Consider the following 19,251-nt stretch of genomic DNA (forward strand, 5'->3'; position numbering starts at 1 on the left):
CAGGGACTGCAGCACAAAGTGGCTCCAATTTAGGTTTTAGAACTAGATTGGCTTGGCCTTTTCCTCCCCACGTGTACAATGAAGATGCTGACTTACACCTGGACCACTGAGGTCTCTGGGATCCGATGGCCCTCCGGCCTCCTCTGCATGGCTCACTCTCCTCTAGCCCACTGGCCTCCTTGCTGACCCTTGACTGGGTGAAACTGCTCTTACTTCAGAGCCTCTGCACAAGTTGCAACTGCCTGGACAAATGCTGTTTTGCCAATTCCCAACAGGACCGTCTCCCTCCAGCTCTTTAGATGTCTGCTCAAACGTTACTTCTTTGGACACACTTTCCCTGAGCCCTTCTGGTGTTCCTCCTTCTCTCTTGCTGCTGTCATGCCCCATCACCTTACCCTCCATGTCCATAGTACTTAGCATTGTGGATTCCCTTTGTTTTGTTCAGTCCCCTATTTACATGGCCTGGCACTCAGTAGATGTTTGATCACAATTTTTAATTGATTGAATTAAATTATTTCACATCTCCTGAAAAGTACTTAGGGAGAAAAAGAGCAGGGATACTTGGAATAAGATGAATGAGTGATGAACTGGCCTCCAATATTGCATCCACTTCTGTGACTTGTGCAACTGGTGCCCGTGATGTGTCAGTAACATTCCAGACACTATCCTAGGCTGTTTATACAAATGCTTTCCAATCCTTACTGCTGACCTTAAGGCAGATGTAATTTGCCCAGCTGGTACATGGCACAGCTGGGATTTGAAGCCAGGTTCATGACTCCACACTTCCAGACTTTATGGTCCGTTTTCCAACTCACCAAGGGCAACACTGTGGAGGTCCTGTCAACACCCAGAGCCCAGATCCCCACAGTCCTGTAGGTGGGTGGGAGGGGAGGCAAGAAAAAAAAAAAATTCCTTTGGAGTAATCAGTATCAGGAACTACAGTGAGGTGTGTTGCTTCCACACCTAGCAAGCTTCTAGAAGCAGCCAAGAAAAGAAGAATCTACATGCTCTGGGTATTAAGAGTGAGCAATGGATCTAAAAGGAATTTAAAACACTTGGCTTTGGCTTCCTCATTTCTTGGTGCTAGTTTTCTGTTAGGTATCTACAGCTAGTACATATCGCTATTCTCAGGTAAATGGTAATGGAGACAAGATGGCTAGAAGGGCAGAAAAGTGGGAAGCATTGTCCAATTTATAGGGAAGACACCACAAGTATCTGGAAAACAACGTGCAAAGTTCACCTTGGAAGTATCATTTGGATAAAGAAGTGTGTGTGTAAATACATGGGTGTGTATGCATGTGTGTATGGATATTGTTCAGCCATAAGAAGGAAATCTTGTCATTTGCAACATGGATGGACCTTGGGGGAGTTACGCTAAGTGAAATACACCAAAGACAAACACTCCATGGCTACCACTTATATGTGGAACCTGAAAGGAGAAAAGAAAAGAAAAGAAAAGAAAAGAAAAGAAAAGAAAAGAAAAGAAAAGAAAAGAAAAGAAAAGAAAAGAAAAGAAAAAAGGAAAGAAAGAAAAAAAGAAAGGAAGAAAGAAAGAAAGAAAGAAAGAAAGAAAGAAAGAAAGAGAAAAGTCAAACCTTTAGATAATAGAAAGGTGGTTGGCAGGGGCCGGGGGTGGGGGAAACAGGGAGAGGTTGGTAAGAGTACAAACTTTCAGGTATAAGATGAGTAAGGCCTGAGGATCTAAAGTAAAACATGGTGGCTACAGTTGATAACACGACATTGTATAACTGAAACTTGACTCAGTAGAACTTAAAAGTTCTTACAAAAAAAAAAAAGATAAATATGTGAGGTCATGGATATATTACTTATCTAGGTGGTGAGAATCCTTTCACAACTTATACATAAATCACCACAGTGCACGCTTTAAGTGTCTTGTAATTTTTTCAATTACATTTTCATAAAGCTGGAGGAAAAAGTACTACTTGCCCCTCCACAGTGTTGTTACTGGTTTTCCTGTGGTTCAATTACTCACTCAGCATTTACTGAGGACAAACTCTTGGCCAGGCCCCATGCCAGAGGTGGTGAGTGCCCGATCCCTGCTCATAAGCAGGAACTTGTCTGGTGGGGCTCAGTGTTCTTCACTCACCTCAAGCAAGTAACCTGTCTGCCTCTGAGCTCCACAGACCCCAATACCCACTCTCAGCCTCATCCCTTCCTGTGTGGCAGGTCCCATACCTAACTCCCAGAGGAGACTCCAGCTGCCATCAGGGCCCCTCAGGGAACAAGTCTAAGCTCCACCCACACTGACTCCTTCTCGGGATTCTCCAGGACCTCCAACTAGATTCCAGAGTAATGGCTTCAAATCATACAGTCTCCACTATAAGGTGTGTTTCAAGAAGTTTTACCAATAATCAAGTAAATCAAAGGAGTTTTCTATCAACCAGGAGGCTCCAAGTTCAATGTCAGGCACCTTTTGTCTGCAGTTCCCACTCACCCCTTCCTCTGGTTCCCTTTAGAGAACGACTCCCCCCCCCCCCCCCCCAACCCCAAGCTCAGACCATATGGCTCAGGTGGGGAAAATCTGGCTTAGTTTCAGGAGGGACATGTGGCTCAGGCCTGGCCAATCAGAGCCTTACGTTCTCATAGCCCTAATGACTGGCCAGGGACCAGCACACAAACCAATCTCAAGGGAGAGCACTGCCATTGGCAGGTCGGTTGTTAAGCCTGGATCTGCTACAGGGGAGGGCTTGCCCACATAGTTGAGTGGAGCTGGGTGACAGAAACACCAACTGAGCCTCTTGATCCTGCCAGGATGAATCCCGGAATTTTTAGTTCCTCTCCCTGTCCAATACAGAGGAGTATTGCTCTACAGGTGACAATTGCTCACAGTGGAACATTCCTCTCATTCTGGCTACAGGCTAAGAACACTGTGGGCAATAGGTGTTATTTATAATAAAAGGGTGTATGGAACCAGTTACTCTTGGTGTACAGAAAGATAATACCTTGAGTTTATGTAGATCTTTAAAAGTCACTATTGGAGATGTGTGAAAATTTGTAGCTGATGATTTTAGTCTAAATTGAGATACTCAAGTTACTTGGGTTTCAGTTTGGGCACATTTTGTCTGAAAGAGAAATGCATAATCCTAAATTTTGTCAGTCCACCCTCCTTTGTATGAGGCAAGAATTCATAACAATCTCTTTCAGGAAACCACCAAGACAGGGATCTAGGTATGGCATCTGCTTGAGAGGCTTCCAAAGGAGATGGTCAAGAGGCTCGGCTTGAGCTATGTGACACCACATTGCAGAAGCCTCATCACCAGCTCCAGTGACCACGGCCGTCCAGCTGGCTGGAGCTCCAAGTGCTGTGCAGCCTAGGAGTCCAAGGCATGGCTCCAAGGTGCCCTCTGACTGCATAAGCCCTCAGAGGGCAGCCCTGTGCAGCCCTGTAGAGGAAGCCTTGACGTGGAGGGCTGTGGCAGGATGCTGCCTGAGCTGCCCGGGTGCAGACTGAGTCCCAGCTCCAACCCTCCAGGCAGGTAGCCTAAACCACAGAAGGGCTCACAAAACCCACTCTGCTTCCTCCTCCTCTGTCTGGTAACGTGCAAATGGTTATCCTGCAGCTGATCTTTTATTGCCCTTCTTCCTGTATCTTAACAGCTAGGAGCTAAGTGGACATTTGTATGTCACATCAGTTTTATGGGCACACGAAATCAACTGTGTCAGATTTTAAGGGCCACGGTTTTTAGAAACCTACGTGTGTACACAACAGCCCTCACACCAAAAGTTCTAGTGTAAAAAAAGTTCTATCACTTCTAGGAGAAAAAAGAGAAAGATGGCCAAGAATAAAGTAGTATCCAGGAACTAACCATGGATATTGGAAGCCACTAAAAATAAAACACAAGCTCAGGAAGAACTGGAGGGTGTGGCCGAGCAAGAGGGCCAGATGCTCCAGTCACCCCGTGGCTGTGGGAGACATTAGGAGCAGTGCACTACCCTGAGCCAGAGTCTCCACAGCACGCCCGTCTCCGCACACACACACACACACACACAGGTAGGAGTCCAGCAGATTCACATCCCACCGTCTAGTGCTAGCTGTGGGGCCACAGGCAAGCAATGCAAGCTCTCAGAGCTTTGGTTTGAAGAGCTATTGTAGGGATTGAAGAGGGATATACATACAAGCTGCTTCTGCCTGATGCCCCTTTATGGCAATCATTACTGTGCAGTATCACCAGCAGCAGCATCTAGGCCAAGAGTTTGACTTGGAAACGGTGATCCAAAGTATCTGCCATTCGCCACCACAGAACCACAGGTCCTATTTTTCCAATATTGAACGGGTTGATGTAAACAGGTTACCCTCTGGGACTACTGAGACCTAAGGACAAAGTGTGGGGGTGAGCAAAAGCGAAAGAAGGTTCTCTCCTGTCTCCTCACAGAAGATAAAACCTGGCAGCTTGCTCACACTCGTCTTCCTCTTCTCCATTAACTTGCAGGGACAGGTACAATAAACAATGAAAACGAAACCTTTTTGCAGTGTTCACCGGAAACATCTTTCTTGCACATGGCTGAAAATACTGTGCATACGTTAGCATATTGTGCTTGATGATGGACTAACAAACACATTCAGCATATTCACAGGCAAGCTATCCACACATCAGACTTTCTACATTTCAAAATGGTACAACCTACTTGGTAGAGCACGTCAGGTTCTAAGTCCTGTCTAAATAAAGTCTGAGAAACTGCCACACATACATGTGCTTTCCTCTCTCTTTCAAGCATTAAGTGCTGACTGACTGAAGCTAGAAATAAAAAGAGCTTTGCTTTTAAGCCACTGTGTTTTATTGTGCTACTGAGATATGTTGCTGAAGACCTCTCGTCACGAATGGCCCGTGATCCAAGAGTGGAAATACGTTGAGTCATTAAATATGTGTGGCATTGGTAGATATGACGAGGCTGAACCACACAGGTATATAACCTCTGAAGCCTGACCTTAGAGATAAATCGGACCAAGCAGAAGTAACAGAAATCATGCTTCATATTCATGGCAGTATTAACATCTACAATGTCACAGTCCCACCACCACCACCACCACCACCACCACCACCCACCCACCCTGTTCTTTGGGCACTCTTTTTTGTGCTCTTATGGCATCCTGTACATGCATTATTCTATCTACCTCCCTGGCCTGCAACTGTTGGTTTAAAGAACTGCCTTCCCAGAGGATTTGAAGGAAGTATGCATATTGGCAAAACTAATTTTCAGTGGTCCACCTGGTGCCTCAAACCTAGGAGATGCACAGATGAGTGTATACAAGTAAAGTCAACGTAAGATGTGTGTTTACTTTAAAGAGTTCGCATTAAAAAAAATTAAAAAAGGAAACATCAAATTCAATTTAAAGGAAAAAAAAAACAGAAACTGTCTGAGAAAACAACAGCAAATCAACTCCTGAAAAAGAGTTTTGCATCTTGGTGATCACATTTATTGAAAGGGTTGGAAAAAATAAAAATACTCTTTAGCTTAAGAATTTTTGAGTTATCTGCAAATCAACTCATTTCAGGAGTGCAAGAATCCTTGGTCATTTCTTAATGTCGAAATTAACGCAGGTTTCTCTTTTGAGTGTCTTCTACATTTAAAGAGGCAATCATACAAAGTCTCCTATATTCCATAACACGATAAATTCTTTGTTTCAGCCAACTCTTAATGGAGGGGCAACTAGAACAACACCATCTCCCCGGACAAAGAGCATCGGAATATTCCGTTTTGTTGACTGGAAGAGGAAAAAAAAAACAAAACACAACACATTTATACAAATATGTAGTAGTATTATTTATTTTTTGAGAAACTGACAACAACAAAACCCACACAGACGCATCATAACACAACTGATTTAAAAACCTCATCACTCACTTACCTTTGTAGCACAAAGAACCACTTTATTAACTGTTTACTTTTCCAGGATGTCAATAATTGGGGCAAAGATTAGAGCATTCACCAAAACCCACGTTCCTCCTCTTCCTACCACAGAGCTAGACTACATTACTTACACTTCCTTACAACCTGGTGCAGCCGGGACTGGGTTTTGACCAATGGGAAGTGAAAAGAAGTGACTGACTGACCCATAAGCCTCCCACGAATGCCCCTCTATGGTCTTCCTCCCATGACTAGCCGGACTCAGATAATGAACTCTGGAGACGGCAGAGCCGTAAGACAGAGGAAGCCTGGGCCCTTGATTAAGTACCTGGAAGAAAGCTATCATGCTGAACTAAAACTCCACTCAGGACTGTTATGTGGGTGAGAAATAAAATTCTGCTGCTGTACTGAGCCGCTACATGTTGCTCCTGTGTCCTACTACTGCGCTCACATATGTGGAACGAATACCTTGGGGCACTAGCCTATAGGTGGAGCCTTAGGCAGTAAGGAAACAGACAATGGAATACAAATATTTGAAATCCTCTTATGCCTGAAGAAAACATTAGGTAAAAATGTTGCCTGCAAAGGCTTGGAAGGTAGCCCAAGGGCCTCCCTAACCTACAGGTTCTAGGGAAAGAGGTTGGAACAAGCCAAATGTTAGTTGCTATTAACCTGATACATTCAGCAAGGCAGTAAGAGATGAGCCCAGGTAAGAACTAGCTGGTTTTCAAGCAGAGATCACAAGAAATAGGACTCACAGGGTTTGAAAAGCCAACAGTTTTTAGATCCCAAACTATAGACAATGAACAGGCACAAAAGCTTTGCAGACTGAAGCCCAGCAAACCTTCTCAGTTAAACAAACTCAGCCCTGAGGCAAGAATTAGTTTAAGTGTGCTGCTTTCCCACCCAAATTTACTTTAGCAAATGGCCTAAGGGTGGGAAGAACAGTGGGAAGGAACTAAAATAAATAAAGGCATCTATAGGCTATGTGTAGGCAAGAATGTTGAGGTTACTGGCCCATAGAATTGATTGGAAATGAACAGATCAGATGCACACAAAGTCCTAAGCTTTTAAAGAAATTGCATGCAAAGAAACAGCCTGGCTAAAAAAGCTTTTGACTATTTTTCAGTCTTCCAGCATAAGCAAGTACTTGGCTGTGAAAGCTGAAGCCCCCATTTAGGGTCGCCAGATTTACCAAATAAAAATATAGAGTGCTCAATTACATTTGAATTCTAGATAAATAGAAGAAAAAAAATTTTTTTTTTTTTTGGTCTAAGTATGTCCCAAATAGTACATGGGACAGACTTGACCTAAAAGCCATTACTTCAAATCCTAGGACAGGGAACATTCACACCTCCCCAGGGGATTCTGCTGTATGTTTCCATTCTTCCCTTTTCCGAAGGCAGGTTTTTTTTGTTTGTTTGTTTTTGGTGAAAATTCTGTCCCTGTTCCGCTATAATAGCTGTGGGAGGGGCAATAGTAATTAATTCCTCCTTTTCAGGTTCTAGGAATCTATACCACAAGTGACCACATGTGGATCTGACAGAGAGAACAAAAATATTAGTAACAGTTGTCATAGAGAGCAAGATGCAGTAATGACACACTGGAATCAACGTGAAGAATCAACTGAATTAGTTACTCATCAGTGTGACTGAAAGAGAGAAGTCCAAGAAAATTCTGAGATTTATGGTCTAAACAACAGAAAATCATGCACTGAGGATAGGGAACTGAGAATGATCTCATTTTGAAGGTGAAGAACACCTTCAAAGGAATTTACTTTTAGATGTACTGAGTTCAAGATAATATCCAATGTGAAAATATTTTCAATTGGAATACTGGGTATGAAAGAGTGAAGCTCAGAAAAGGAAACAAACTGGAGACACAGACTGATCCACAATCATGACAGCTTCCAGTCACCACATGCCATGGCTTTACACATACCAAGTTCAGTGCCTCCTGTTATAATCCTGGGAGGCAGGCACAGTTACTGTCATCTTACAAAAGAGGTCCCCTAAGGCTTAGGAAGTTTCTATAACTTGCTCAAGGTCATGAAACTAACCAGTAGTAGCAAAAATGTGAGCCCAGATCTGTGAAGAGCTCAAGCTTTGGTGCTGTACTGATTACTGTTACAGACTCCTAGTTACTAAATGACATCACACCTCTGAGGGGAAAAAGAGACACATAGGTTAAAAAATTCAAAACCCATGTTCAGAAGGAGAAAGAAAATTTGCAAAGGAGTCAGCAGTCGTTGAAGACAGAAGGAAAGCCAGGATAAAGCAGAAATACAAAAACCATAAAAGGCTAACAGATGAACACTTACTATGTGCCTGTCACTAACCTGAAGGCTTTTCATGTAAACTCTCAGTGAATCCTAAATAGCTGTATAAAGTGGGTCCTACTACCATCCCCATTTTACAGACAAGGAGACTTAGTCACAGACACATTGCGTAGTTTGATACAATTAAATAGCTGGCAAGCAAGGGAGTCAAGATTTAATTCCAGTCCTGCAATCTGAGTCTATATTTTAAACCACTATACTCTAGAAGGGTCAAAGACTGGCTTTTCAAATACTTAAAAGACATAGGTGATTTCCTTCTTTTTTTCTTCACATTGAACAATGAAATGTGCCAACATTCAGAAGATCTGCATAGCTCCACGAACTAATATTTTCCAAATGACCAGTGCTTGATGTCACAGAATCACACAACATAAAAGATCCATTAAAAGGACAAGGTAGTGGGGCACCTGAAAGTTGCCCTGGGTGGCTCGGTCGGTTAAGCATCCAACTTTGGCTCAGGTCATGATCTCACAGTTTGTGAGTTTAAGCCCCATGTCGGGCTCTGTGCTGACAGCTCAGAGCCTGGAGCCTGCTTTGGATTCTGTGTCTCCCTCTCTCTCTGACCCTCCCCCATTTGCACTGTCTCTCTCACTCAAAAATAAATAAACATTAAAAAAAAAAAAAAAGAACAAGGCAGACCAATGAATTTGCATATAGTAAGAGCATGAAAAGTTCAATGATGTGGTCTCAGATTCCACACTGCAATTAACCTTTAAGAAACTACCACTTGTTGAGTTTTAATGTAGCATCAAACGTGAATACCCACAAAAAATGCTCCTCCCTTTTGTAACTACCTGTGAGAAAGGATTCTCAACTATGACATATCATAACAGATTACATGCAGAAAAAGATGTGAGAACCTAGATTTCAGTTAAGCCAGGCATTAAAGAAATCTGCAAAAAGGTAAAACAAAGACGCCTCTAAGTATTTTGTCCTGTAGTTGATGTTACTTAAATCAACATGTAATAGGCTCACTATTACGGAGTTAGTGTTTTTAAAATTTCTCCGTTTTAGTTTTTATTAAGTATTGATAGCTTAAATTCACATCAAACAAGGAACACTGTCCAGCATTACTCTTACAGACTAACACACATGAGCATCTTAAACTGACATGTATCAGTGAATCCTGGCAACTGGATGAGGTAAGTGTTAGTATTCTTGCCTAACAATGAGGAACTTAAATCTGCCAATTCACTGGCCCAACATAACCCAGGTGGGACATGGCCAAAACAGCACTATAAATTAGGTCCGTCTGACCCTAAAGTCTTTGCTTTTGATTGCTATACTTTACCGGGTCCACAAGTAGGTGTCAAATCATGACGGGCTTTTTATAAATAAGTGTTACGCTGTTGGATGTTGAGAACATTTGACATTTTAAAAGTGAAGAACAGAATTCCATGACTTACTTTATATATCTCCTCATAGGTTTCCTCATCAATTTCTATGGTAGTCACAGTCTCTTCCACATCTCCCAATATCATATTTAAATGCTGATCATAAGCCTGCAGTGGAAAGGTGAGCGATCAAGAAACTTAATCATCAAATAAAGGAACAATGAACAGAGCTTACGCACAATACTTATATCACACACTTTTATACACAAATAAAAAATAATTCTGCTGTGCTAATAAGCTGTTTCTTCACAAATTATTTCCAGTGACAAGTTAACTGACCTGATAAAAATACAAAGCTGTTTATATGGCCTAAAATGAATTTACTCAAAATAATTTGAAATTATTACTTTTTTAAAGCGTCTACCCTATTGGTCATCCAAGACAGTCACATCATTTATAATATTTATGAGAAAAAGCAAATTCATCACTTTTCAGTAGACTTCTTTCAACTCCCTCTGTAACAGCATGACAAGAGAGATACAGTGGAAGAAATACGATTCTTTAACTGTGAAGAAGATGGCACTTCAGTCTCCCAAAGGTACAAGACAAGACCTCCCTGTGCTAAACTGAACACCACCGCGTGAAACCAGTAGAGCAATACCCGGCCCACGTAAAACCTAGCCAAAATAAACTGTGTTTGGCACCTGTAGGCTCAATCAATAAATGTTGCCATCCTGATAGGGATAGCCTTAATCCAAACTCTAAAGCTCATGTATTTTACTAAAAGGTGAAACGCCAGGGGCCTTGTTCAGAACCCACTTATGCTTACTTCTTTTTTAAAAATTTCTTTTATTTTGGGGCATCCGGGTTGCTCAGTTCGTTGAGTGTCTGACTTCGGCTCAGGTCATGATCTCACAGCTTGTGAGTTCGAGCCCCGCGTCGGGCTCTGTGCTGACAGCTCAGAGCCTGGAGCCTGCTTCAGATTCTGTGTCTCCCTCTCTCTCTGCCCCTAACCCACTCGCATTCTGTCTCTGTCTCTCTCAAAAATAAATAAACATTAAAAAAAATTTTTTTTTTAATAAAAAAAATTTATTTGAGGCGGGGGGGGGGGGGCGGGGAGGGAGAAGGAGGGAGAGAGAAGGAGGGACAGAGAGAGAGACAGAATCTTAAGGAGGCTCCAAGCTCAGTGTAGAGCCTGACATGGGGCTCAATCCCACCACCCTGGGATCATGACCTGAGCTGAAATCAAGAGTTGGATGCTCAACCGACTGAGCTGCCCAGGTGCCTCTCACTCATGCTCACTTCTAACAAAGGGTTAAATGGTTTACCAGCTCACATCAAAGTAAAAGTAACACATCAGCCACATAGCAGCCACTTCTAGCAAAGCATACCAACAAGAGCAAAAATCTATAGATGAGGGCCAGAAAACAAACAAAATGTTGGGGGCCATTTAGTATAGAGGCAATGAAGTCTAGAAGGGAACTAAAGAAGCCTCCAAAAGCTAAGGCGACATATCTGTCCCGGGGTGTGTCTCCACATGCCACTGGCCCATGTGTTTAAGCGCAATTCTCTTTTTCTTGGTAAAGTTGCCACTCTTCCATTTCCCGGGGTTCCTCTTCTCATAAAGCCAGCTGTATATCAAGATCAGTGTCTTCCTAGGTCCCTGCTTTTTAAGTACAGGACACTCTTTACCTTTAGGTCTTATGGAAGGTGAAATCGAAGTATTTAAGAATGGGGCTGCAGTCAGATTGCCTAGGGTCATATTCTGGACCTTCCTTTAACTTAAGCAAGTAACTTCACCTTTCTAGGCCTGAGCTTCTTCAACTGCATAACCAGGCTAATTAGCGTCTACCTTGATAGGGCTGTTATAAAGGTTAAATGAGACATTACATACAAAACACTTATAATAAAAGCACCTGGAATGTAATTAATGCTCAACAAATATGAGCCGTTTTAAATCACTTTAAGGTAGAATGATGGTAGTAAAAACAATATATACAGGAGAGTGACAAGTTGTCAAGAAAAGACAAAACCTTCAGTATACTCTCTTTATGAATAAATAGGACCACTTCATGGGACCAATCCTATAGAAATACGTACAGATATACACAAAGAAATATGCATAAAAATACATACTGCAGACTTATTTACAGCAGCAAGAAATGGAAAACAATCTAAAAACCACTTTTATAATACACAGAATTCTATGAAGTCCTTAAAAAGAATAAAGGAGGGGCGTCTGGGTGGCTCAGTTGAGCCTGCAACTCTTGATTTCAGCTCAGGTCATGATCCCAGGGTTGGGGGATCAGGCTCTGTGCTGAGCGTGGAGCCTGCTTAAGATTCTCTTTTCCTTTGCCCCTCTCCCCAGCTCACGCTCATTCGCTCTCTAAAAAAAATAAAGCTGAATGGAGATTTATATGCATTCATGATGAATAATTTCCAAGAAAGATTAAGTGAAAAAGAAAGCTGCTCAAAAATATGTACAGCAAGATCCCAGTTTTATTTACAGGTGGTGTATATAGTGCAAATACATGCGTGGGATCACATGTATATGTATTTATGTGTAAATATAGAAAAGACCTAAAAGATCACAGACCCAATTTCTAAGTGGCTAGCAAAAGAAAAAAATGGGATTTCACCTTTTACTCTATGTACTTCTGTGCTATTTAATTTTTCTCACAAGAAAACGCAAACTTATGTACATATCAGTAACTGATAGAATGTTTAAATAAGAATGGAGAATAAATGCTATTTACAAATAAATAGAAAAAATGAAAGAAATGAAAATGTTCTTTAAAATCACATCATTTCTGTTAGAAAAAATATTAAAGAGGTGAATTAAATGCAGTTGTACTTGACTTGTAGAAATATGGGTGACCTTCCACCTTCTTATCTACATTCAAAATACTCTTCTACATCAGTTAGTGTTTATCTTTCAAGGGGGTAGTGGTAGGGAGGCATGACAGAGAAATCATCTGATTTCAAGGTAATTTAATAAATTTACTTACATGTAATCTGCCTCGAAGCTCTCTGTCATTCCTCATTTTCACATAAATTCGCTCGTCCAGGCTGAGCCTGATGAGATCCAGGGGCTCCTCTACGGTGTTGGTGGTTTGTTGCTGATGAAAGAAACAGGCTTAGTAATACAGTACTAGCGAGTGCAGTGTTCAAGTCATTGCTGTCCTGTATGACGGTGGGCAAGTTACTTAACACCTCAATGCCTCAGTCTCAGACTCTGTAAAATGTGGATGACGATAGCGCCTACCTAATACTGTTGTTGTGAGGCTCAAAGGGCATATTATGAAAGCTTAAAACAGTGCCTGGATCATAGTGAGTGCTATGTAAGTGAAGGCTGAAACACACGTACACAGGAAGGAGTTATACAGCAAAATAAGCATGTACTTTGTTCTCTCAAAATCCAAAGTGCCTGACCCAATTTCAGGGTACAGGAAGTCACTGTCTGGGACTTCAACCTTACCTCAAATTTTATTTAGTGATTTGAAAAAATCTCATTTAATGATTACCACACACTAATCAGAATGCCAAGGAGAGATTCAATCTGGGGCAGGTTGAGTTTAGGGTGCCAACTGGCCACTAAGATGAATATATTTAGCAGGAGTATTGAATACTGGTTGAAAGCACTAGCTTTGAAGTCAGGCAGTGTGTGTTCAACTCTTGAATCTGAAACTTGTGAATTCGGATAAAAAAAAAAAAATCATGCCATCTCTGAGCATCAGCTTCCTTGTTCGTAAAATGAGGACGCCATAATCTTCCCTTCATGATTCTTGCAAGGACTGGATGAGCTAATGTATTAAGTTAACGTATTAAGTGTATTCACAATAATAAGTGGCAAACTGAAAGTACTGAAAAATGGTTCTTGTTATTTCCAATTGAAGAACTGCTGGAAATATAGGTCCCAGAGAGATCAGGGCTAGGATGACTTGGAGTCATCCAAATGCAAGGGATGGGTAGGCAGGAAAGTTGGTGAGATTATTCAAGGAGTTTCTTTGGTGAGTACATCAGGCCAGTGGCAGAATGCGACTGAAAGTTACAGGCTCTACAGTCTTAAAAAAGCTAGAATGAAAAAAAAAAAAAAATTCCTAACCTCAACTGGTCCTCAATCCCAATTAAACAGGTGATTGTCAAAGACCAGCTAACCAACTACTACATTACGGTAGAGCGGTCAGTCTCTGCCCTCAAGGAGTTCATTCTAGTGGGGAGAGGGGTATGAATAAATATATAGTAATACTACAAGAACAGACACACCACAGAGCCCTACTGCTCCTTTGGCTATAGTCTACAATACCCACTGTCCATACTTTTCATCCTGTAGCTTTAAATTTGCCTTTTCAAAGAAGCCTCCCTGATTAACCAATTCATTCCCTCAATAAATATTTGTTCAGGGTTTCCAGCACTGTTCTGAACCTGGAAGACAGAATGGTGAACAAAACCCTGCTCTTAAGGATCTCACATTCGAGTGGGGAAAGACAGACGTTGAACATCGAAGGGTCTACTTAATATGAACAAATGACATGCTACGAAAAAAAATAAAGCAGACTGGGAAAGAGTGCTATTTTATGCAAGTGGCCAGATAAATCCTTGTTGATGAGGTGAAATTTCAGGAGGAAGCTAGGTTGTGGCCTGATCCACAAATATATCTTAGGAAGAGCATTTTCGGGAAAAGGAGAGAAGATGAGAAAGCCTGGAGTACCATCATATTATTTTATATACCAGGTCCTTGCTTGTTTTCTTCATGCCACATCACAGTTCCTACATATTGCAAGTTTGTTTACTTATCTGCCCTTCCAGAGAACATAAGCTCCAAGTGGGGACAGGGCTCACGTTTGTCAATGCCGGTGTCCCTGGTGCTTAGAGCGGAGTCTAACCATACAAGTTGATGTTTACTACTCATTTGCTGAACGAGTAACAACCGTTGCGCTCATAATAGTAACTATTTAGCTTTATTATCACCTTTTCTATCAGAATCCCGACATCTCCGTGAGGCAGGCAGGGATAATCATTCCCATACCACTGATGAAGATGAGATACAAGGGAAAGGAAGTGACGAGTGTGAAGAATAATTAGTTTTCAGGCGGGCTTCCAAGGGGAAACCATCTCAGGGCGTGAGACAAAATTCGGGGGGGCGCGGTTACCAAAGGGAAGATTAAAAGCCGTGATAACCTAGAAACAGGGCGGCATGAAGGCCACCTTTCGGTGAGCTTGGAGAAAGTAGCCCTGGGACGCAAAGCCGAACAGGGTGAGGGCTAGCAGTGGAAAAGCCGCTCTGTAGAGAGCCCCTCAAAACACACTCACCTGGTCCACGTCGTCCGCCATGCTTCAAACCCTGCGCTCTTTCCTGCCTCTCGCGAGAGTACGCGAGCCGCTCGCGCGCCCCCCTCCCCCCGCCACTGTCTCCGGAAACGCGAAAATACAACGAGCCGGAAGTAGAGAGAAATTCGTTCTGCGCCGTCTTGCTTTGTACAGTTTGTATTGGTCATTTGAGGCTGAGGCTGGGGCGGAGCTTCATCGGCGTAGACTTGGCCTATAAGGAAAGGGCTGGCGATGCCTCTCCCCGCTGGAGGCGGAGCTTGCGCTCCCATTCCCGCGGCTTAGTGCGTCAATCTCCGGGAGTCTTGCCTGGGCAACATGGTTCGGAAGCGTGCGGCCGGTAGGGAGCCGCAGGGACGTGAACCGTGCGGCCGGAAGGCCAAGGGCAAGAGCACGGCCCGGCGTGAGGAGAAGGAGGCGGGTGAGAGCGAGACCGAGCCGGGCTTAGGGGTAGATGCTCATGCTCAAGGAGGGCAGGAAACAAGGTGCGGGGGTGGGGGTGGGGGGCTGACTTCTGGAGGTGAGGGGGCGGAGAATACCCTGTTTGCCTTGAGCGGAGCCGGCGTTAACGGCGGCCCGGGGAGGCGGGCGGTTGTGCCACTGCTTGGGTCCTCACCGACGTCGCTGTGCTTTAGTCCTCGGGAGGACTGATGCGCCCTGGGGGTTCCCCTGGAGCTCAACCTGACCATTGGCTCTCCGGCGTTGCCTCTTTCCTGCTCCCTGTTGCCCACAGGATGCTGTCCAGCCTCCTGCAGATGCAAAGGGCTGAATAGGGGAAAAGGCATTACAGTTATTTTGTGGCCCCCAGAAGACGGATGGACCAGAGTGCTGTAATGTGCGGACTCCCAGAATAATATCTTCAGTTAAATCTCACCCCAGAGTTCCAGATTCGGATCCAACCTGACTTCTCCACCTGGATATCGAATAGGTTTCTTATATTCGTCAAGGGCAAAGCAAAACTCTTGCTTTTCCCCTTTAAGCCTGTTTCTTCCCCACCTTTTCCCATTCAATAAATGATCCCTTCACCCACTTGTTAAAGCAAGGCTCTCCTTTTCATTATACGTACACATCTAATCCGTCAGCAGGTTCTACCAATCCAACCTCAGAACTGTATCTCAGATCCCTCCACTTCTCTTTATTTACGTGGTTACAGTCCCTGCGAAGCCACCATCACTTTTCAGTTGAAGGACCACAGTTGCTTTACTGGTCTCCCTACTTCCCCACTTCTCTGCAATGGTTTTCCACCTGGCAGCCCAAATGATTAAAAAAAAAATAAAAAAAAAAAAATCAGATCGTGCCATGTTCCTACCTCAAACCTGTGGCTTCCCATTGCTCTTGGCCTAAAATCCAAATTCCTTACCATGGCCTGCAAGACTTTACATGATTTGGCTGCTGCTACTTCTGTTGTCTTTTAGGACTCTTTGCCAGATACCCTCCTTATTGGCTTCCTTTCTCTTCCTCAAATATGCCATGTTATTTCTCACCTTGAGCCTTTGCCTTTGATATTCCTTCTTCCTGCAATGTTCTCCCATGGCTCTAGGGTGGCTGATTTCTTCTGTTCCTTCACATCTGAACTTACACTGCTTTGAGTATCTGATCTAAGGTGATCCTTACCAGGTACTCCTTCACAGGCCCTCACAGCCTCTGTTGCATAATGTAATGATCTTGTTAATTTATTTGCTTCCTTTTAGGGTAGCCCGTCTTACTACCATTTAAGTTTATGCAAATGTGTCTTATTTTTTGCTGTGTCCTGTATTGTCCTCTCCCTCCTCCCTGCATATGCCAAGTGCTCATAAATGTTTTCAATAATTGCATAGTGCATGCTGTAGAAGGGATTTCTGGCATTCCTAAAATAATCTGAATAGAAGTTTAGGTAACCAACAAGGACTCCTATGACACTAGGTTCAATACTATGATTATATAAGTTCAACATTCATTAGTAAATAGGCAAATGGAAGTCATTTCCAAACTTAGAAGGTAATTTACCCCACAGTTAATGCTGTGAGTTCCATTTTATTGATTTACTCATTCAGGTAATTTACCTTTACACAAAGGTAAATTGCCCTTTACACAAAGTATTCAAGACAGTGATATTTTGGAAGAAGGTAGCAGGCTTTGTGGCTTTTGAAGGAACAATCAGGTTTGGAGAGATTGGGAAATGCTCTCTGAAGGAGATACATTTGATCTGTGACTTTAAGGATGGGTAACATTTCAGCTATGGCTGTGAAAAGGGGTTGCTATTGCAGTCAGAGGGAATGTATTCTGAATATGTGGCACTTCAGGAGTTTGAAGTTTTAATCTGATGGAAATGCCACCTGCCTGGGTACCATTTCTTCCAGCTTAATACTTGATCTGGACTCCAGGTTGGTGCAACTTAGTAGTTATATGCACTGGTGCAAATTATTTTGGACAAATAGTTTACCTCTCTGAACCTCATCTCTGAAACACAATACTACCTTTCAGGGTAGTTGTGTTTGCGAGTGAGGTAGAAGCATCTGCCACGGTCCACGTCAGGTAATCAGATGGGCTACCTTCTATCGGTTCGGCCTAGGTGTAGGTGAGGAAGCACCCAGGCATGAGTCAGACCCTGCTAGCTAGAGGAGCTTGGCAGTAAGATCTCTTCAAGGAAGAGTTACAATCTTTGCTGTGGTTGGGTCGAAGAACAGTCTGGTTGTGGATTGGGCTACAGTTCACACTGATTTGATGACTTTACAGTATAGTTTCTGAGCACCTCATTGCATGCCAAAGAAGGTGACACTTGGCTGCTTTCAACGTTTAGGGACAAAGAAAACAGTCCACATTATTTCCTTGTTTCTATTAGGGCATGTCTAATTTCTTTATGTTTCTTCCCTATGTTAATGCTTTCGTCGCTGTGAATCATTAATTCCTTCAATAAATATTTACTGAGCACCTGCTATGTCCAGGCACTGTTCTCAGACCTGGAATTAATAGTAGTGAACAGGACAGTCAAGATCCCTGTTCTCGTGATGCTTACAATCTGTGGGGGAGGTGGGGGGGGGGCAGACAATAACAACTTAATAAATTAATAAATTAATAAACAACTTAATAAATTAATAACAACTTAAATAAATGCATGCAGCAATAAGAGTTATGCTCTTATCCTCTAAGAGGAAGAAGCAGCTAAGTCAGAATTGGTAGTCAAGGAAGGCCTCTTTGAGGAGGTGATTGATAGTTTGAACGAATTACTGAATGTCCTGAAGGAGCCATTCATAGGAAGTTCTGAGGGAAGGCAGAGGAAGCTGTAAGTTTTAACAACTTAGGAGGAAATGAAATGAGCTTGGCCGGTTGGCTGGACACAGGGAGGTGGGGGGCGAGTGGTAGAAATTGAGGTGGGAGAGGTGGACAGGACTCTTAGTTTGGAGACCAAACTAAGTTTGTATTTTATTCTAAGCACTATGGGATGCTGCTGGCAGTTTTAAGCAGGTATTATTAAATCTCACTGGAAGGTCAAGGAGACCATGTGGTAATTCCTGCCTTTCTGAAATAACCACATTGGCCTCAAGGAGGCTGGTTAGGTAACTCTAGATCTTGGAGAGTGCTAGAAAATAGCTCTCTGGATTCTCTGGGACCCAAAAAACCATAAAGAATAAAGAAAAAAAATAACCTATGTTTCTACCATCCAGAAAGAAGCACCACTGAATAGTGGTATATTTTGTTCAAGTTTGTTTTTCTAAGTAGTGGAAACCACACAGTAAAAACATATTTGCTTGCTTAACATTTTATTAGATGTCATTTTCCTTTGTCTTAAAAGGTGACTGAATTACCTTCCATTGTGTGACTGTACATAATTATTATGTCATGGTTGGGCATTCAGATTTTTAAAATTTGGGGGTATTACAGTAGCCACCCCCCCCCCCCCCATCTGCAGGGATATGTTCCAAAGTCCCCCCTCCCCCCACAACAGTGGATGCCTGAAACACAGATAGTACTGAACCCTGTATATGCTGTTGTTTTCCTAGACTCCATACCTATGATAAAGTTTAATTGATAAAACTAGGCACAGTAAGAGATTGGCAACACTAATAATGAATAGAAGTTCAAACAATATATTGTAATAAAAGTTAATGTTTGTTTATTTTTGATATAGGGAGAGTGTGAGCAGGGGAGGGCAGAGAGAGGGAGACACAGAATCTGAATCCAAAGCAGGCTCCAGAGCCTGACGTGGGGCTTGATCTCACAAACCATGAGATCTTGACTTGAGCCAAAGTTAGATGCTTACTTAACCTACTGAGCCACCTAGGTGCCCCAGCCTTCTGATTCTTATGTGAGGCGATAATATGCCTAGGATGAGGTAAATAACAGGCATTGTGACGTAGCCTTAGGCCACTGTTGACCTTTAGGAGTTTGTCAGGAGGTTCAGTT

The 19,251-nt window shown here is 42.7% G+C and overlaps 2 protein-coding genes across 4 annotated transcripts in view; one reads left to right on the top strand and one right to left on the bottom strand.

Moving 5' to 3' along the window:
• Positions 1–5,414: 5,414 nt before the first annotated feature.
• LSM3 (LSM3 homolog, U6 small nuclear RNA and mRNA degradation associated) lies at positions 5,415–14,986 on the bottom strand. The gene is made up of 4 exons (XM_019433589.2): positions 14,854–14,986; positions 12,549–12,659; positions 9,613–9,708; positions 5,415–5,725 (listed from the first exon to the last, which is right to left on the bottom strand). The coding sequence occupies exons 1-4, from the start codon at positions 14,872–14,874 to the stop codon at positions 5,645–5,647; spliced, it is 309 nt and encodes a 102-aa protein (XP_019289134.1). The 5' UTR covers positions 14,875–14,986; the 3' UTR covers positions 5,415–5,644.
• Positions 14,987–15,103: 117 nt separating this feature from the next.
• Positions 15,104–19,251, top strand: part of XPC (XPC complex subunit, DNA damage recognition and repair factor) — a 29,335-nt gene continuing 25,187 nt past the window's right edge. Inside the window, exon 1 of one of the 3 annotated variants that reach the window (XM_053896811.1) lies at positions 15,104–15,289. In XM_053896811.1, the coding sequence (XP_053752786.1) occupies positions 15,187–15,289 (103 nt within the window). In that variant the 5' untranslated portion in view covers positions 15,104–15,186. The remainder of the gene's footprint in view (positions 15,290–19,251) is intronic. The other 2 variants (XM_053896812.1, XM_019433583.2) reach the window with 2 other exon arrangements.

The sequence above is a fragment of the Panthera pardus genome, unplaced genomic scaffold (genome assembly GCF_024362965.1).
Source record: "Panthera pardus isolate Hobbes unplaced genomic scaffold, ASM2436296v1 HiC_scaffold_8, whole genome shotgun sequence".
Taxonomy (NCBI): domain Eukaryota; kingdom Metazoa; phylum Chordata; class Mammalia; order Carnivora; family Felidae; genus Panthera; species Panthera pardus.